The 16,637-nt window shown below is 36.5% G+C and overlaps 1 protein-coding gene across 2 annotated transcripts in view; it reads left to right on the top strand.

The window, feature by feature from the left end:
• lman1 (lectin, mannose-binding, 1) overlaps positions 1–16,637 on the top strand; it is a 47,847-nt gene that overhangs the window by 24,553 nt on the left and 6,657 nt on the right. The window contains exons 9-12 of one of the 2 annotated variants that reach the window (XM_073064182.1): positions 2,257–2,447; positions 3,631–3,701; positions 14,510–14,654; positions 16,352–16,473. In XM_073064182.1, coding sequence (XP_072920283.1) covers positions 2,257–2,447; positions 3,631–3,701; positions 14,510–14,654; positions 16,352–16,473 — 529 coding nt within the window. Of the gene's footprint in view, positions 1–2,253; positions 2,448–3,630; positions 3,702–14,509; positions 14,655–16,351; positions 16,474–16,637 lie in introns of both variants that reach the window. The other variant, XM_073064181.1, reaches the window with a different exon arrangement.

Here is a 16,637-nt window from a genome sequence, read left to right as displayed (position 1 = left end):
AGTTTTTGTTTCCCAAGGCTTTGTTAGAAAAATGTGTGGTCATAATTTTCACTGATAAAGTTATGGCCATCATACAGAAGTTATATATTTATTCATTTTGCTTTAAGTACAACATTGAGCATTGACAACTAAAGTGCAGTCAGTAGCATAGAGGTTGTGGTTTTTGGCTGCAATTTTAGCATTAATGTGGATCTGTGCACTTACTGTTAGTTAAATGCTTTGCATTGAAAGTTGAAATACCTCTTGCAATTTTTCATAACTAAAAGCAAAATCCTCCATGAACTTGAAATGGAAAGTACAAAGCAAATACTATGCAGAGGATTTTTGTTTAACAGGTGGGAAGCGGGGCAAGAGAACTTGTATTTCAAAGTTTGAAGTAAATTTATTATCAAAGTACATATGTCACCATATACTACCCTGAGTTTTGTTTTTGCAAGTATACACAGTAAATCCAGGGAACAATAGAATCCATGAAAGACCACATCTAACAGGATGGGCAAAGAACTAATGTGCAAAAGACAACAAATTTTGCAAATATAAAAGAAAAAAAAAGCAATAAATATGAAGAACTTGAGATATGGGAAAGGTTTGGTGATGGGATGAATGAAGTTATCCCCTCTGATTCAAGAGGGGTAATTGTTCCTGAACCTGCTGCTGTGGGTCCCGAGGTTTCTGTACTTTCCTGATGGCAGCAGCAAGAAGAGAGTACAGCCTGGATTGTGGGGGTCCTGGATGATAGGTGCTGCTTCACTGCCACAGCAATCCCTGTAGATGTGCTCAATGGTGAGGAGGGTTTTACGTGATGGAGTAGTCCATATTCACTACTTTTTGTAGATTTTTCCATTCAAGAGCATTAGTATTTCTATACCATGCCCTGATGCAACCAGTCAATATATCGTTGACCACACATCTATAAAAGTTTGTCAAAATTTTAGATGGCATGCCAAATCTTCACAAACTTTTAAAGAAGTAGGGGTGCTGTCATGTTAACACAGGAATTTAACATTGCTGACCTTCTCCACTTCTGATCCCCTGATGAGGACTGACTGATAGACTTCCTGTTTCCTCCTCTTCAAGTCATTAATCAGATTCTTGGTCTTGCTGACGTTGAGTGTGAGGTTGTCGTTGTGGTACCACTCAGACAGATTTTCAGTTTCCCTTCTATGTACTGATTTGATTCTGCCTATGACATTAGTGTCATCAGCAAACTTAAGTATGATGTTGGAGCTGTGCTAGTCTTGATCATCATTAAAGTGAGTAGAGCAGGGGGTTAAGCGCAGAGCCTTGTGGTGCTCCTGTGCTGATGGAAACTGATGGAGATGTTGTTGCTAATTCAAACTAGGGTTTGCAAGTGAGGAGATCAAGGATCCAGTTGCACATGGAGGTATTGAGGATAAGTTATTGAAGCTTACTAATTAGCTTTGAGGAAATGATGGTATTGAATCTTGAGCTGTAGTTGATAAAGAGCATCCTGATGTATGCTGACTAAAAACAATACTAGAGTATCAACGTTGGATTTTCCAGAGTCAATACCATTTATTTCAGTAACAGAAGGTTTAATTGAGTTCATTATTCTTAACTAGGATTCAGATTTTATTTTAATTTGCCTTCACTTATTTGTTATCTAAGCTAAGGCAAATCACATCAAAACCACAGAACAGCGTATTTAATAAAATGTAGGGAGTGTATAGGCATTGAACTTTTTGAGCTTGGGACTATAACAGACCCTTCGGGCTGCAGTAATAAATGCTGACCTTATTAGCAATGTCCTAATTCTGAAAATGAAATTTTAGAGTTGGAATATCCTTATTACAATCCAAGGTAAAATCTGTTGAAATTGTACAACCCGTGAAATGAACTTGGAAGTTGCTTCCTCTGTGTTATTTGGATTTCAAATCAAAATAATTCACTACCATTAAATTGAGTCCACTGAAGGGGAAGTTAACCAGAATCCAGTTCCCATTTGAATGTCAGTTAGTCAACGTCATCCTTTTAATGAGTGACTTGAGGAAGACCATATATAGATAAGATTAAAAACAAAAGAATAAATTACTGCCTGGATATTTATTTCCTTGAAAGAGAATTTTCTGATTACTTAAAATTAAGGTAGCATTTTGCAGTATGTATTTAACTATTTTTATTTGCTCTTATTTCCCTTTATTTGCTCTTTTAAACTCCATGTTCTACACTGAGTATAAATAAATAAGTAGTTGCCAAATTATCTAAAGTCTAACAGGTTTTATTGCAATTCAGTAGATGACATGTTTGAAAGTGTGAGTGAGAGAGAGTTACGACAGATCTTTGAAGGCCAGAACCGAATCCACCTCGAAATCAAGCAGTTGAACAGGCAACTCGACATGATTCTGGATGAGCAGAGAAAATATGTGAATCTCGTAAGCGAGGAGATATCAAAGAAGGGAACGAATGTGGTACCACAGATGGGACAGGTAAATATGTTTGACAGAGTTAGATCGTTGAAGTAAAAGCACTCCTTCAGTTTCTTGTTGTTCAGCATAAGATGTGCAAATATGAGTGCTATAGTTATGTTATTGTTTTGCTCCTCATCATTTTCAACTCTTTAATTTATTAGTTCCCAAGATGTGGATGAAACAGCAATAACTTTGCTTTCTTTATGTTGTGTTGTCTTGACCTTAAAAGGCAAATTTCCTTTTGTGCCCTCTATATGCTGTGACTTGACAGTTTAATCAGCCTTTGAAGCTAAGTTCTGATAATGATAAACTTAACACTCATTTGGTGGAGCAATTTTATTTATCTGCAGTTGGTGGATCATATGATTCTTGTACAGAAGTACATAAACCTCTACCTATCTGATCTTTATCTACAAGTGTTCTTTTCTATTGAGTTGAAGTCACACAATTTGAACTCAATGTTGCGAAGCAAAATTGTGGTCAGAAGTGATACATTGCCTATTAAAAGTATTCACCCCTCTTTCCCCCCTCCCCAATATATTGGCAAAATATCATTTGAATTATGTTAGGTTTCTTTTAATGATTTCAGATTTTCAAAGTATACAGTATGTAAGAGAGATTTACTTTTTGCTAATGTAGATCTATCCCCCATTGAAAGGACTTGATGATCATCTCAAACTCTAATTGGCAGCCAAATGAGAACTGCAATTTAATCGATTAAATCAGCAAAGATTAAACCTCTTTAGGAGTATCCTGTGATAGGGATGGAGGTGTGGACATGTTTTAGGATCAGATGAGGGAGAATAATCAGATCATAGCATAGGACCTTGTCTTTTGAAATACTGCATTCTAGATGCATTTTTTATGTTTTAATTTTTTTCGTAAGACTACCTATCAACTCTAACTAAGTTAGTATATTACCAGTGATGCTGTCATGTTTGCTCCAGTGTGTGCTGTATGTTCAGTTTTGTGTGCTGATGTAATAAAAACAAAAATAGTTTCTTCTAGAAATGCTAACACAAGTATTATAGTATTGTTAACTAGGAATTGAGTACATTGGTACTCAGATATAAAAATCATTCTGTATCTATAAGTATAACTTCATTAATTTTTTATATTGATGAGCATTAGGAACAGTTCTTAAGTTGGTTATTACGTTTCCGACCCAATTAATATCGAACTTATTGTTGGTTTTGTTTAGCTACCTCAAGCAGAATTGGACAATGTTGTGAAATACCAGCAGGAGGTGCTGAGGCATGTTGGTGAACTGAAGTGAGTGACTAATAATTCTGGTCTATAACATTTTATGTTATATATTGAATGCAGTTTAATCCTAACAGCATGAACATCATCTGTAGTTTCTGGTAACCACTCTGTTTGCCGCCAGCCTCCCCCACCTTGTTTTCCTTCATCCCAACATCTACAGTACTTTGCAAGAGTCTAAGGCAAATGTATATAGCTAGGGTGCCTAATATATTTGCATTGTATTGTCGTAATTTTATGTATTGCACTGTCCTGCTGCCACAGAAAAATATTTAATTTCACGACATGTAAGTGATAAACCTGATTCTGATATTTGTCTCTACTGTGGACTGAGATGGGAAGGAGGCAGGGAGAGAGGAATCATGGTTGGGAAAAGGGGAAGGGAGAGGGGAGGGAGCAGGAAGCACCAGAGTGACATTCTGTGATGATCAGTAAACCAATTGTTTGGAATCAAATGACCTTGCTTGGTGGTTGCAGCCACGGCTCTCCACCCTCACCATTCCCAGCATCCTTTGTTCCTGCCAGATTTACAAACTCGCTTTCCACTCCAGGTTGACAAATACGGTACTATGTAAAAGTCTTGGGCACCCTAGCTATGTTTACATGCCTGAGGATTTTGCACAGTGCTGTACACCGCTTTCTTTATTCTCCCTCACTCTTTCAATCTGCCCATCTCCCACATAGTTCTCCCTCAGGTTCCCCTCCATATCTCCTTTATTCCATTGTTTGCTGTCTTCTATCGATTCTGGCTTCTTCAGTCCTTTGTCACCTTCACATGTCAGCTCCCAGCTTACATTGTTCCTACTCTTGTTTTCCTTACTTGTCTTTCATTTAAATCTCACCCGGATCCACTCTTTCCCTCACCTTTTTATACTAGCTATCTGCCCACCTTCTTAGCAGACCTAATGGAAGGTCTTGATTCACAAAATTGACTACCCATTTCTCTCTGTAGATGCTGTCTGATCTGTTGATCTAGATCTCCAGCACCTACAGTCCCTCTAGTTTTTTAAAAAATCTTGTAGTGATAAAATGTTTTTTTTTTAATTTGGTGTGAAGTTAAACCCTTCCTCATCATCCAGCCATTGCATCCCAAAAATGAAGAAGTTCTTGCGTAACAGTAATCTTCTTGACTTGGCTTTGAATTTGTATTTCCTTCCAGCAAGAAGTTATTCTATCAAGTTTGGAAATGACGGCAGCCAGTAAACCACTGAATCAAGTTTTATGTTGTCCTGAAATAACAACCAATAACTTAAGCTGCTGTGAATAAAACAGTGAAAGCTGAGATATTTCCAAAACACATACAAGATTATTTTTTGGTACAGGGAGATTAAATCTTCATGAAAAGAAATTGCATGCAAAAAGAACTGCTTAACATTATATGTTTATTTGTTTTTGTTCTCATATACTGTAAAACAGCATATAAAATGAAAAATAAATATAATTCTATATAAAATTTACTAATATGGGAAACCTTGAGTATTCACAGTTTCCTGAATTATTTCTTTAATTAAAGAGATTAAACAAGGTGAGGTGTTCGAGTTCCCAGCTAAAGGTTTGGGGATTTTTTTTTGATCAGCTGTGACAGTGCATTCTGGAGCTGTTTGTAACTCCTGATCTCTCATTGAAAAGTGGTGCACAGAAATTTCCCAAGGAATTGATTTTTGAGATTTAACCAGCCTTTATGTTCAAAACTGTTGAAGTTTGCATATTTACACCTTTCTGCTGATTCCTGTGCCTCTGTTCATTTCCTGAAATCCCCATTCATGTTGGCTTTTCACTTTGCATCCATTGTATAAATCCTAACTTCACTTGATCTTTCTCACCCATCACCTCCATAGTCATTGGCTCCTATCAGGCTCCTAAACCAGTGTGGATAACTTCACTCACCTCAATGCTGGTCTGACTCCACAAGCTGTAGAATCACTTTCAAGGACTCAGCAACTCATGACCTGAGTATTACTTACTTGACTTTATTATTTGCACGATTTGTCGTCTTTTGCAGACTGATTGTTTGACAGTCTTTGACCAGAGAAACGTCTTCCACCATGTGTTTCGAATAGAATAAAAACTAACCCACCCAGAAAATGCTATATGTATTTTTAAAAACAGCTTGCATAAAGGATGTGATGTTCATTCAAAATGTACTGCACCTCTGTAGACCAGAACCTTTTGACATTAATAATTTTCCCATTGATTTGTATCCCTATTTACTCATTAACACAAGTTCTACCATTTTATCTTCAGCACTGCATTTATTCTGACCATTTTAAGACCTTATTAAGAAATCTTTCGTTGTAGTGTGCATAATGTGGGCAAGCCAGTATTTAATGGCCATAAACTTTTTGAACCACTTCAGAGGGTGATGCAGGATATTGCAACACAATACTCTGAACAGTCTATGTAAAGGTGGCAGGTTTGCTTTCCTGCCGGAAATCTTTTGAACTCATTGGATTTTCATAACTTTGTGGTCACCAGATTTGCTAATGCCACCTTTTAATTTACTTCAATTGTAAAATGTTTCTGCTTTAAATTAGTGAAAGACAAATTTAAGGTTGATATGCTGTTCTTCATCTAAACAATAAACATGCCATATAGTGGCAAATAATGTTGAGGTAACAAGGAGTCTGCAGAAGGACTAGGACAGACGAGCAGAATGGGCAAAGCAGTGGCAGATGGAATACAGTAGGGAAGTGTATGGTCATGCACTTTGGTAGAAGAAATAAATGCATAGAGTATTTTCTAAATGGGGAGAAAATTCAGAAATTGGGAGTCCTTGTGCAGAATTCCCTGAAGGTTAACTTGCAGATTGAGTCAGCAGTGTTCCAGCATAAACAATTTTCATGCTCTCAGACGTCCATTTCACTTGGATCATAAGGCACAGTGGAAAGGTATTTGCCCCATCAGGTCCCTGCCACCTTCCACCAAAGATATTCTGTCATACTCGTTCCCTTGTTTCCATGTATCTCTCAAACTTTCTCACTCACATAACTATTTTTCACTTCCCAGTTAATTCTCCTTTCACTTACTTAAAGTAGACAGTTAATAATATAACCTCTTGAGATTCGAGGAGAAATTGAAGCATGTGATTAAAATTCATAGTTAACTTTATAAATTAATTGCTGACACCATCCGACGACATATTTCTGCAATTCATTGTTAGGAATTTTTGTTTTCTCTTTCTAAATTATAAAATACTGCTTATATTTAAATTAATGGACAGTTAAATAACATTTACAGCCAATTAAGTTTATTTAACGTGTTAAAGAACTCCATGTTTCCAAACAGTGTGTTAAATGTTACTGAGTTACCACGGCAGCTGAGCCTAGAGATTGCAAACTTGCAAAATCTTACAAAATTATAGATTAAGCAAATCGGCAACCTTATTACATCATTGAGCAGACTTTGATTTTAATAATCTTGACTTTATTTGAAGACAACGGATTAGATTTTTTAGCAATTACATCCTTGTCTCATTCCATCTTTTTGTACTTTCAAGTGCATTACAAGATGGCTTGCCTGATCTCAAAATTTACTAGATTAAACAATGTCTAATAAAATATAACATGAGCAACAATCTCAGCCAGGTTCTTAAGAGAGCATCTCCTTTGTTTCAAATTGATTTGCTTGTTTGAATGTCTCAGAATTACTAATCAGTTTAATCAGAAGAACTAAAATATCTAGAGCAAGTTGTAATTTTCAAGTCAACATCTCCTTTATTAAGCAAAGATCCTTGTCAGAAGGATTAAGAAAATTGTTATTGGTAATACTCCTAAATTATACAGTAACTCCTTGTCCAACAGGTTTGTAGCTTAATTTCTTAAACATCCTTCTGTGACTTCTTTGTACCTTCAATCTAACAATTTAATTTTTACACATCATTCCTAATTGATGTTTTTGTAAGATGTTGTGTACATGTCAATGCCCCATTTATTAATCTGTAATATCCTCTTAGAAGAACGTAACATAAAATCATACTTTCTATAACTAACATCATGTCAGTACATTTTTGTTCATGGTTGAAAGATTATTTGATTAAAAATATCCTTGTGGGCTGGTTTGCTAGAGCTGTTCGGAGTTAAACAAAGTTGGCAGGGAGACGGGAGCCGGAGTGATGGGGCTGAGGATGAGTTATTTAGTACAGAAGTCGATGCAGTGTGTAGTGAGACTGGGGATGGACAGGCAGATGATGCAGCAAAATTGCAGACAGTAGGATGAGGTGGAACAATTGAAAAGGATAATGAATACAGGACTGACGGAGTTATATTTTAATATATGCAATTTATGGAATATGTTAGATGATCTTGTGGCACAGAGTTAGCAGGTATGGTGTTGTGGGCATTACTGAGAAATGGCTGAAAGAAGATTATAGTTGGGAGCTTTAACATCCAAGGATACATCTTGTATTGAAATGATAGGCACATGTAGGCAGAGGGGATGGTGTAGCTCTGTAAAAATTGAAATCCGTAAATCAGAAGATGCTGAATCCTTGGGAGTAGAGTTAAGAAACTGCAAGGGTAAAAAGACCCGGAAGGGAGTTGTATACAGACTTCTGAACAGTAGCTAGGATGTGGTATATAAATTGTAACAGGAGATAAAAAGGCATGTAAAAAGGGAAATGTTATAATAAGACATGGACGATTTCAATATGCAAGTAGATTGGGAACATCTGGTGCTGGGACCCAAAAGAGGGAATTTGTAGAATGTCTGAAATGACTTTTTAGAGCAGCTTGTGGCTGAGCCCACCAGGGAAAATGAAATTATGGATTGGGTGTTATGTAATGAAACAGATTTGATTAGGGAGCTTAAGGTAAAGGAACCCTTAGAAGACAATGATCATAATAGAACATTTACCCTGCAGTTTGAGAGGAAAAAGCTAAAATCAAATGTATAAGTATTACAATGAAGTATAAGGAATTAGAGTCATGAGAGTGGAGCACTTCACTAGTTAACTGGGGAAGGAGACACTAGCAGAGATGACAGCAATGGCTGGATTTTTTAGGAGCAATTCGGGTGTGATATCCCAAAGAAGTAGTATTCTGAAGGGAGACTGAGGCAACAGTGGCTGACAAGGAAAATGAAAGGCAGCATAAAAGCAAGAGGGGGAATATAACAAAAATATTAGTGGGGAGTTATAGGATTGGGAAACTTCTTTAAAAACTAAGGGAAGGCAACTAAAAAGCCATAAAGAGAGAAAAGATGAAATATAAAGATAGGCTAGCCAAAAATATCAGAGGATACCAAGAGTTTTTATTCAAATGTATAAATATATTTCAAATGTATAAAGGGTAACAAGGTGCTGCACATGAGGTTCATTAACAACATAAGAGCCCATGGTATTACAGGAAGATGAGATGGATAACATGGATAGATGATTTGCAGGGGGTAAAGAGTTGGATAAAAGAGGCTGATTCTTGCTGGCTGCCAGTGACAAGTGATGTTAAGCAGGTGTTATATGTCAGTCATTTGGATTACGAAATTGATAGCTTTGTGGTTAAGTTTGCGGATGATACAAAGATAGGTGGAGGGGCAGGTAATGTTGAGGAAGCATGGAGTTGTCAGAAGGACTTGGACCAATTGAGAAGGTGGGCAAAGTTGCAGCAGATGGAGTATAGTGTAGGGAAGTATATAATCATACACTTTTCTAGAAGAAATAAAGACATAGACTATTTTCAAAATGGTGAGAAAATTTAAATATCAGAGGGGCAAAGGTACTTGGGAGTCCTTGTGCAGGATTCCCTAAAGGTTAAGTTCCTGGTAAGAAAGACAAATACAATGTTAGCATTCATTCAAGAGTACTAGAATATAAGAACAAGAATGTGATGTTGAGGCTTTATAAGGCATTGGTCAGACCGCACTGTAATGTATGGATCTGCAGGGAGCAGCTTATTTACTTCACACAAATTTTGTGACAGTTAATTTTAGTCTATATCTCACATATTTCATAAACCACTGATCTGAAATTTTAAAGGTGCATTTGTTACCTGAATGCCCCTAATACAGGACTTGTAGTTGACCTCTAGTCATGTTTGTGATGATGGTCAGAACTTGGGTGGAGTTACAGTAAAACAGTGGTAGGTCAATTGCTAAATCCTGTTTACCAATCTGATCTGCAGTCACAATGAATATAATTACTGGAAGGTGGTAGTATACTGTATATTAACTTGGAAGTTCTGTGGAGATCATATTCTACGTACTGTGCTACAGAAAGGAAATATTGGCCTTGATAAGTTACAGTGCAGAGCTATTGGAGACTTGGGGCTAATTAGGTTAGATGAACCTTTTTTTAAAGGTGTGTTCTAAATGAAATTTTTGTGTTTTCCTTTTTATTTAACCCTTTTCATTATATGTTTAGTTTGAATATTTCCTGATGATATCTGTGTGTTGTGCATTATGAAGTAAATTGTATATGAGTTTCTGATCATTCAAATTATGATAGACTACTTTGTTTAAATGTTGCTGGATTATCAGTGAAATCAGCTTTTTTGTTTAAAATATAGCCATAAATTTATAAATAGCTCTTGCCTTTCTGAAATTTTCATTCAAAATAAATTCCTTGTATATGAAGAATACATATAAAACCAAACCGCCACTTGATAACACAGTAAGTTAGTGTTATAATTGAAAGATTAAATCTGCATTGTATGAAGAGATGAAAATATTGTAAATGAGATATGAAGCTGGAATAAGGATTTCCTTTTTGCCTATCCATTAATGCTTTAGTTTCTTGCTAGACTGTTCTATCTTTAATTTCCTTATCAATATCCTGTTTCTTGTTTGCTGAGTTCTCAAATTTTCATAATCCTGGGGTTTATTTAATTTTTACCACCTTTTTAATTGGCCATATAATCAAGGTAGCATAAAAACGGCATAAAACGTGTGTCCGGCATAGATACCTTGTAAACGTCCTATGTGTTTTGCACTGTTATTTTTAAGCTGGTGTTAACTCCAGTTATGCTGCTAAATGAAAATTCAAGAACTGTTTTCGATGAATGCCATTATCATTATTTCAGCACTTGCCAGATTTTATTTGTGGAATTGCATATTTTGACTGGTCATTCACAAGTGTCAGTCTTGTTTCTATTTTAATGGGTAATTACTGAATGTTCTATTCATAACTAGTGACATTTGCAAACAAAATTAGAACAATTGTTTATGGTTCCATTGAAAATCTGTAATGACTTGATTTCTAACCCCTTGAATACTTTGAATTAGAAAAGTGCAATGAACAAATTGCTTTTCAAAGTAACATGGGTCCCTCAGCTATGCTTTTGATTTAAAAACAATCAATAAATGCATAATACAAAGGAAAGAAATGTTCACTTTTTAATTCCTTACAGATTTAAGCAAAGGTTTAAGACTGGTTTCTTGACATCAAACGTGATACTAGGCAATATGACTCTCTATTTATGAAAAAAATGCTGTTTTTGATTTTAAGTTAATTTTTCTTAACTTATGGTTTGAAGTTCACTGCAGTTGCACAATTTTTTAAATAACAGTCCTTTTAAAACTTTGTTGTGAAATATATGCCTGTACCAAGCCAGTTGCTATTTACTGCCATAGGAGATTCCTTTCTCCTCATTTGCTTGACTATTGCTGTTTGATAAAGTGTGTAGAGATTTATGAGGAACCAATCTGAATGAAATGTGTGGTTTCAGACAGATTAACTGAGAAATGGTTCAAAGATCAAATTCATGATTGTGTATTATGCTCACAGACAGGGATTAAAAAGCCCAATAAAATTGCCTCTAGCACTCACTCTAATCTACTTTAGAAAAGTGCAGAGCCATTGCAATAACCTCCCAATGTGTCTGGTATTCGTTAAAATCACACATGTCAAAATTTTTTAAAAAAAGTGAAGTATTTGACTTGTCAATTGGTATAAAAGAATAAGAAACATTTTTAAACTTCCTGTACTTAAAACAGAATTTGATATTGCTTTTCCTTTTACACAATGTGCTTAAGGTAATTTCCTAACAAAACCAGTGTAATTTCCATTGTAAATTATGAACTCAGTCTAATTTGTTTGAATCTAAGAAATGTAATCCTCGATTAAAGGAATAATCTTGCCCTAAAGGTTTGTTATTTTGCCTTGATTAAAACAAATGAATGTCTTAGCCAATACAACTTTTAAGGTGAAGGCTATCAATAACCTGATAAACTGAGTAACTTTACTACAAATTGTAAATTTTATTACATCTCACTTAAGACATCAATTTCATTCAATTGTCCTTAAACAGTTTAACTGTTTTTCTGTTATGTTAAAAGTAAAGTTCAGCTAGGAGAAGGGTCTTGAAGAATGATGTTTTTGTTAAGTTTTTGATTTGAAGATTTGAGTACTCAGACTGGATGAGTGTGTTTCTCAGACAGAAGTTTGTTACTGGAAATGGCCCACTTGCTACTTAATTATGTCCCTTGAAGAACATAAAATGGTACAGTACAGGAACACGCCCTTCAGGTCACGACGTCTGTGCTGACAATCATGCCAATGTAACTGCACGTCTGCCCAGATATGGTCTGTATCCTCGATTCTCTGCCTGCTTCTGTCTGTCTAAATGTATCTTAATCTGCTGTTGTATCTGCTTCCCTGGCAGTGCATTCCAAGTGCCTATCACACTCTCTAAAACAAAACATTTGCCACATAAAGTCTCCTTTAAACCTTTTCTTCTCTTACCTGAAAACTATGCCTTTCCTCGACATATACATATATATCACTCATAATTTTATGTTCTTTATCAAGTTACCCCTCAGCCTCTAAACCTCCAAGGCAAACAATCCAAGAAGGATACAATGGGGTCTTTTAAGAACCTCTTAGATGGGTACATGGAGCTTCGAAAAATAGAGGGCTATGCGCTAGGGGAATTCTAGGCAGTTTCTAGAGTAGGTTACATGGTTGGCACAGCATTGTGGGCCGAAGTGCCTGTAATGTGCTGTAAATTTCTATGTTCTCTATGTAAGGTTCAGCATAAGAATTATATTGATGAAATCTATCTCAGCTTTTCAGTGGGCAATCTGTAAAAAGGTATATTTAGAGTCATAATCATGTTTAATATCACCAGCATGTCATGAAATTTGTTAACTTTATGGCTGCAATACAATGAAGTACATGTTTAATAAATATAAAGAGAAAAAAACTGAATTACATTAAGCATATATATAGTCTATTAAATGGTTATGTTAAAATAACTAGTGCAAAAAAAAGGTAGTGAGGTAGTGTTCATGGGCTCAATGTCCATTTTGAAATTGGATGGCAGAGGAGAAGCTGTTCTTGAATTGCTGAGTGTGTGCCTTCAGGCTTCTGTACCTCCTTCCTAATGGTAACAATGAGAAGAGGGCATGTCCTGGATGGTGGGGATCCTTGATGACGGACATTGCCTTCCCAAAGCACTGCTCCTTAAAGATGTCTTGGATACTACAGAGGCTAGTACCCATGATAGAGTAGATTAATTTTACATGTTTCTGCAACTTAATTCGATCTTGCCTCTCCCCATACCAGATGGTGATCCAGCAGATAGAATGCTCTCCACAGTACATTTATAGAGATTTCTGAACATTTTGACAAACCACATCTCCTCAACCGCTGAATAAAATATGGCTGCTGTCTTGTATTTTTTTGAAGCTGCATCAATATGTTGCATCCAGGTTAGGTCCTCTGTGATATTGACTCCTAAGAACTTGAAATTGCTCACTCTCTCCACTTCTGGATTGGTTTGTGCTCCCTCATCTTGCCCTTTCTGAAGTCCACAATCAGGTCTTTGATCTTGCTGATGCTGAGTGCAAGGTTGTTGCTGTGAAACCACTCAACTAGCTGGTATATCTCGTTCCTGTATGCCCTTTCATCACCATCTGAAGTTCTGTCAAGAATGGTTGTATCATTAGCAAATTTATAGATGGCATTTGAGCTATGCCTAGACACACAGTCACGGGTGTAGAGAGAGAGCGGTGAGTTAAGCACACACCCCTGTGGTGCGCCAGAGTTGATTATCAACAAAATAGAGATATTATTTCTGGACTGGAAAAATATAGGGACTGGAAACATTTTTTTTCCCTCCCAGTTCTGATAAAGGGTCTCAGCCTAAAACGTTGACTGTTTACTCTTTTCTATAGATGCTACCTGGCCTACTGAATTTCTCCAGCAATTTTTTATGTTGCTAGGTATTTGGATTGTCCAAGTGATCGAAGGCTGTGTGGAGAGCCATTGAGATCACATCTGCTGTAGATGTGTTTTGAATAAGTGCCAAATATCCTTTGAATCAGTTCGAGGATACAAGGCAATTCATATTCTGAATACATCCTTAATCAATACATTGATATATCTATAAAAGTCAAATACTGAAGTTACTGGAAGTACTTAGCAGCTCAGGCAGCTTCTGTGGAAAGACTTGTAAACACCAAAGATCTTGTCACATTTTATTTTTGCAGTTGGAAATTTGAGTGCTTATATTGGTTGTTGCATTTCACATATTTCATCAGTTGATTGCAGTTCAGTATCTTCAATCTTATGAAAACTGACAAGTAACATGAAAACTAACAAGTAACATAAAAACTAAGCAGGTTGGGTAACATCTATGAAGAGGAATAAACAGCAGTCCTGGTAAAGGGTCTTGCCCTGAAGTGTCAACTGTTTATTCCTCTCCACGGATGCTGCTTGACCTGCTGCGTTCCCCTAGCATGTGTGTTGCTCAAGATTTCCATCCGAAATGCAGAATCTCTTGTGTTTATGTAACTTAGTAATTGTCTGTCTTTGTAGCATTACTTTGAAAGTTTTGAATGTAGCCAGCTATCTAACTATTCACATTGACATTTGTCTATCTCTTTAGGAATTCAGTAACTAATGCCCTGAGTCAGGCAGCTCAGCTTCCAGGTGGTGCAACTGGAGGGTATGAAATGACTCAGCATTTCAATGATATCAAAGAACACCTCCATGTTGTGAAAAGAGACCTTGGTGCATTGGTACAAAGAAATGTAAGTGCTTCAAGTCTTGTTTCAGAGTTCAGAACAAACTAAACTTGTTTGTTATGCAATACTTCTAGCTTTTTCAAGCATCCAAAGTCTTTAGATCTAACAATTTTGCTTAATGTAAAAGTTAATGATGTAGTTACTAGTGAGATGGAGCTAACAGGAAATTATAATTTTGCTTGGCATTAGCATTGCCCACTTTTTGATGTAGTTTTACTGTTCATTTGATCCGCTCCTGAAGATTAGCAGAGACTGCAAAACTCCTTTCGATTTTAATAAATGAGTAAATTAATGATTTGTGAGGTAGGGCAATTTAACATTTCCCTTTGCATCCCCTCTGTCTAGTTTGCAACCTTGTCAACTATTTTTTTGGACCCTAGACAACTGTTTCTGCAGTTGATGTGAAGTTAGCCTGCTGGTCCTAGACTCACCCACTGAGTTTGATGCAGCCCGTACCTCATGATTGCTCCTCTTTTGATCACTGTAGCTGCACTAAACCTTCTGTGACCCCCAGGGTTCAGTCAAAATCAAGTCTTGCTGCTTATAGCTGTATCACAAAGTGCAAATGCACAGTAGCAGCAACTAAGGCTCCTACAGGAACTGGAAACACAATTTGACTGCTCTTGCTGTCAAGACCTCTTCAGGAGTTTCTGATCATCAGACATATTAAAAATATTTCAAAATTAAGCCAAATATATGGGACAGAATTAAACTTTGGTAACTGGAGGTAGCTGCTTCGAGCTTGACTAGATCAATTAATATTTCAAAGCTGTGCTGTTTGAGGATTCTACTGTATATTTGCTAATTAAAAACTTAATTCATGACTAATGTTTTTTTATAGAACTCACAGCTTAGTGTGCTTAGTCATGTGGTAGAGCAGGCAATGTGTATAAACATTCAACTTCCATCGTGTTTCTGTACAATGGCGCTATGGTGTAGAACTGTCCAAAACAATGGATGGGAGATATGTGGCAGTGAGATATGGAATTGCCATCCACAACAAAACATGACCTGGTCTGATTCTCCGTAGAAATTCACATATGAAACACCATCTGTCTTTGTATAAAGGTAATACTTGCTGTCTCCCTTTAACCTATCTTGTATACTCATCTAATTAGATAAATTCCCTTGAAGGGTTTTCAGAGCAACCATTTTGATCAGGTCTTCTGTGAAACGGAGAATACTGGGACTTGACTAACTTAGCATCTCTCAATTTTGTCAAGTCCATTTTTCTTACATCATAGATTGTGGACATTTGATCCATTGAGTCATTCTCATTGGACAGATGAGTATGTCCTGCGGAATGACCCATAGGACATTCTCTAGGAGTCTTTGGCTGACTCGTGGAGAAATACCAGTCACCCAGTTATTTCCCTTTTAACCTTGTGTCTCATACATGTCAGTTAAAACCCCCTGATTTTCTCACCAGCCACATACACTTGTAATTGGTTAAATGTCTAACAATCAGTTCACCTTTGAGGCGAGGGAGGTAACCAGATAACCTGGAGGAAACCTGTGCAGTCCCAGGAGAGCATGCAAACTCCACACAAATGGCAACAGAGATCAGAGATGAACTTGGGTAACTGGAAGCAGGTGCTTTGTATTTGACTGGATCAATTAATATTTCAAAGCTGTGCTATTTGAGGATTCTACTGTATATTTGCTAATGTAAATCTTAAGTCATGACTCATGTTTTTCAACAGGTAAATATTGAGAAGCCTAAATGCCCAGAATTACCCCCATTCCCATCATGTTTATCTACAACTCATTTCTTCATGTTTGTGGCCTTTCAAACGGTATTGTTCATTGGTTATATAATGTATAGGTAAGTATAATTTACATTGATGAAGTGGGTTTTATTTTTGGCTTTTAATGCTTATAAGGATGCAATTAGTGAATTTTAATTAAATTATAAGGAAATTTACATGGAATGTCCAGCATTCATTAGCACTAATTTTGTTTTGGCTTAAATGCTGTCAAGATCAGTAT

The sequence above is a fragment of the Hemitrygon akajei genome, chromosome 13, assembly GCF_048418815.1.
Source record: "Hemitrygon akajei chromosome 13, sHemAka1.3, whole genome shotgun sequence".
In the NCBI taxonomy this organism is placed as follows: Eukaryota; Metazoa; Chordata; class Chondrichthyes; order Myliobatiformes; family Dasyatidae; genus Hemitrygon; species Hemitrygon akajei.
This window is presented reverse-complemented; position numbering and strand designations above follow the sequence as displayed.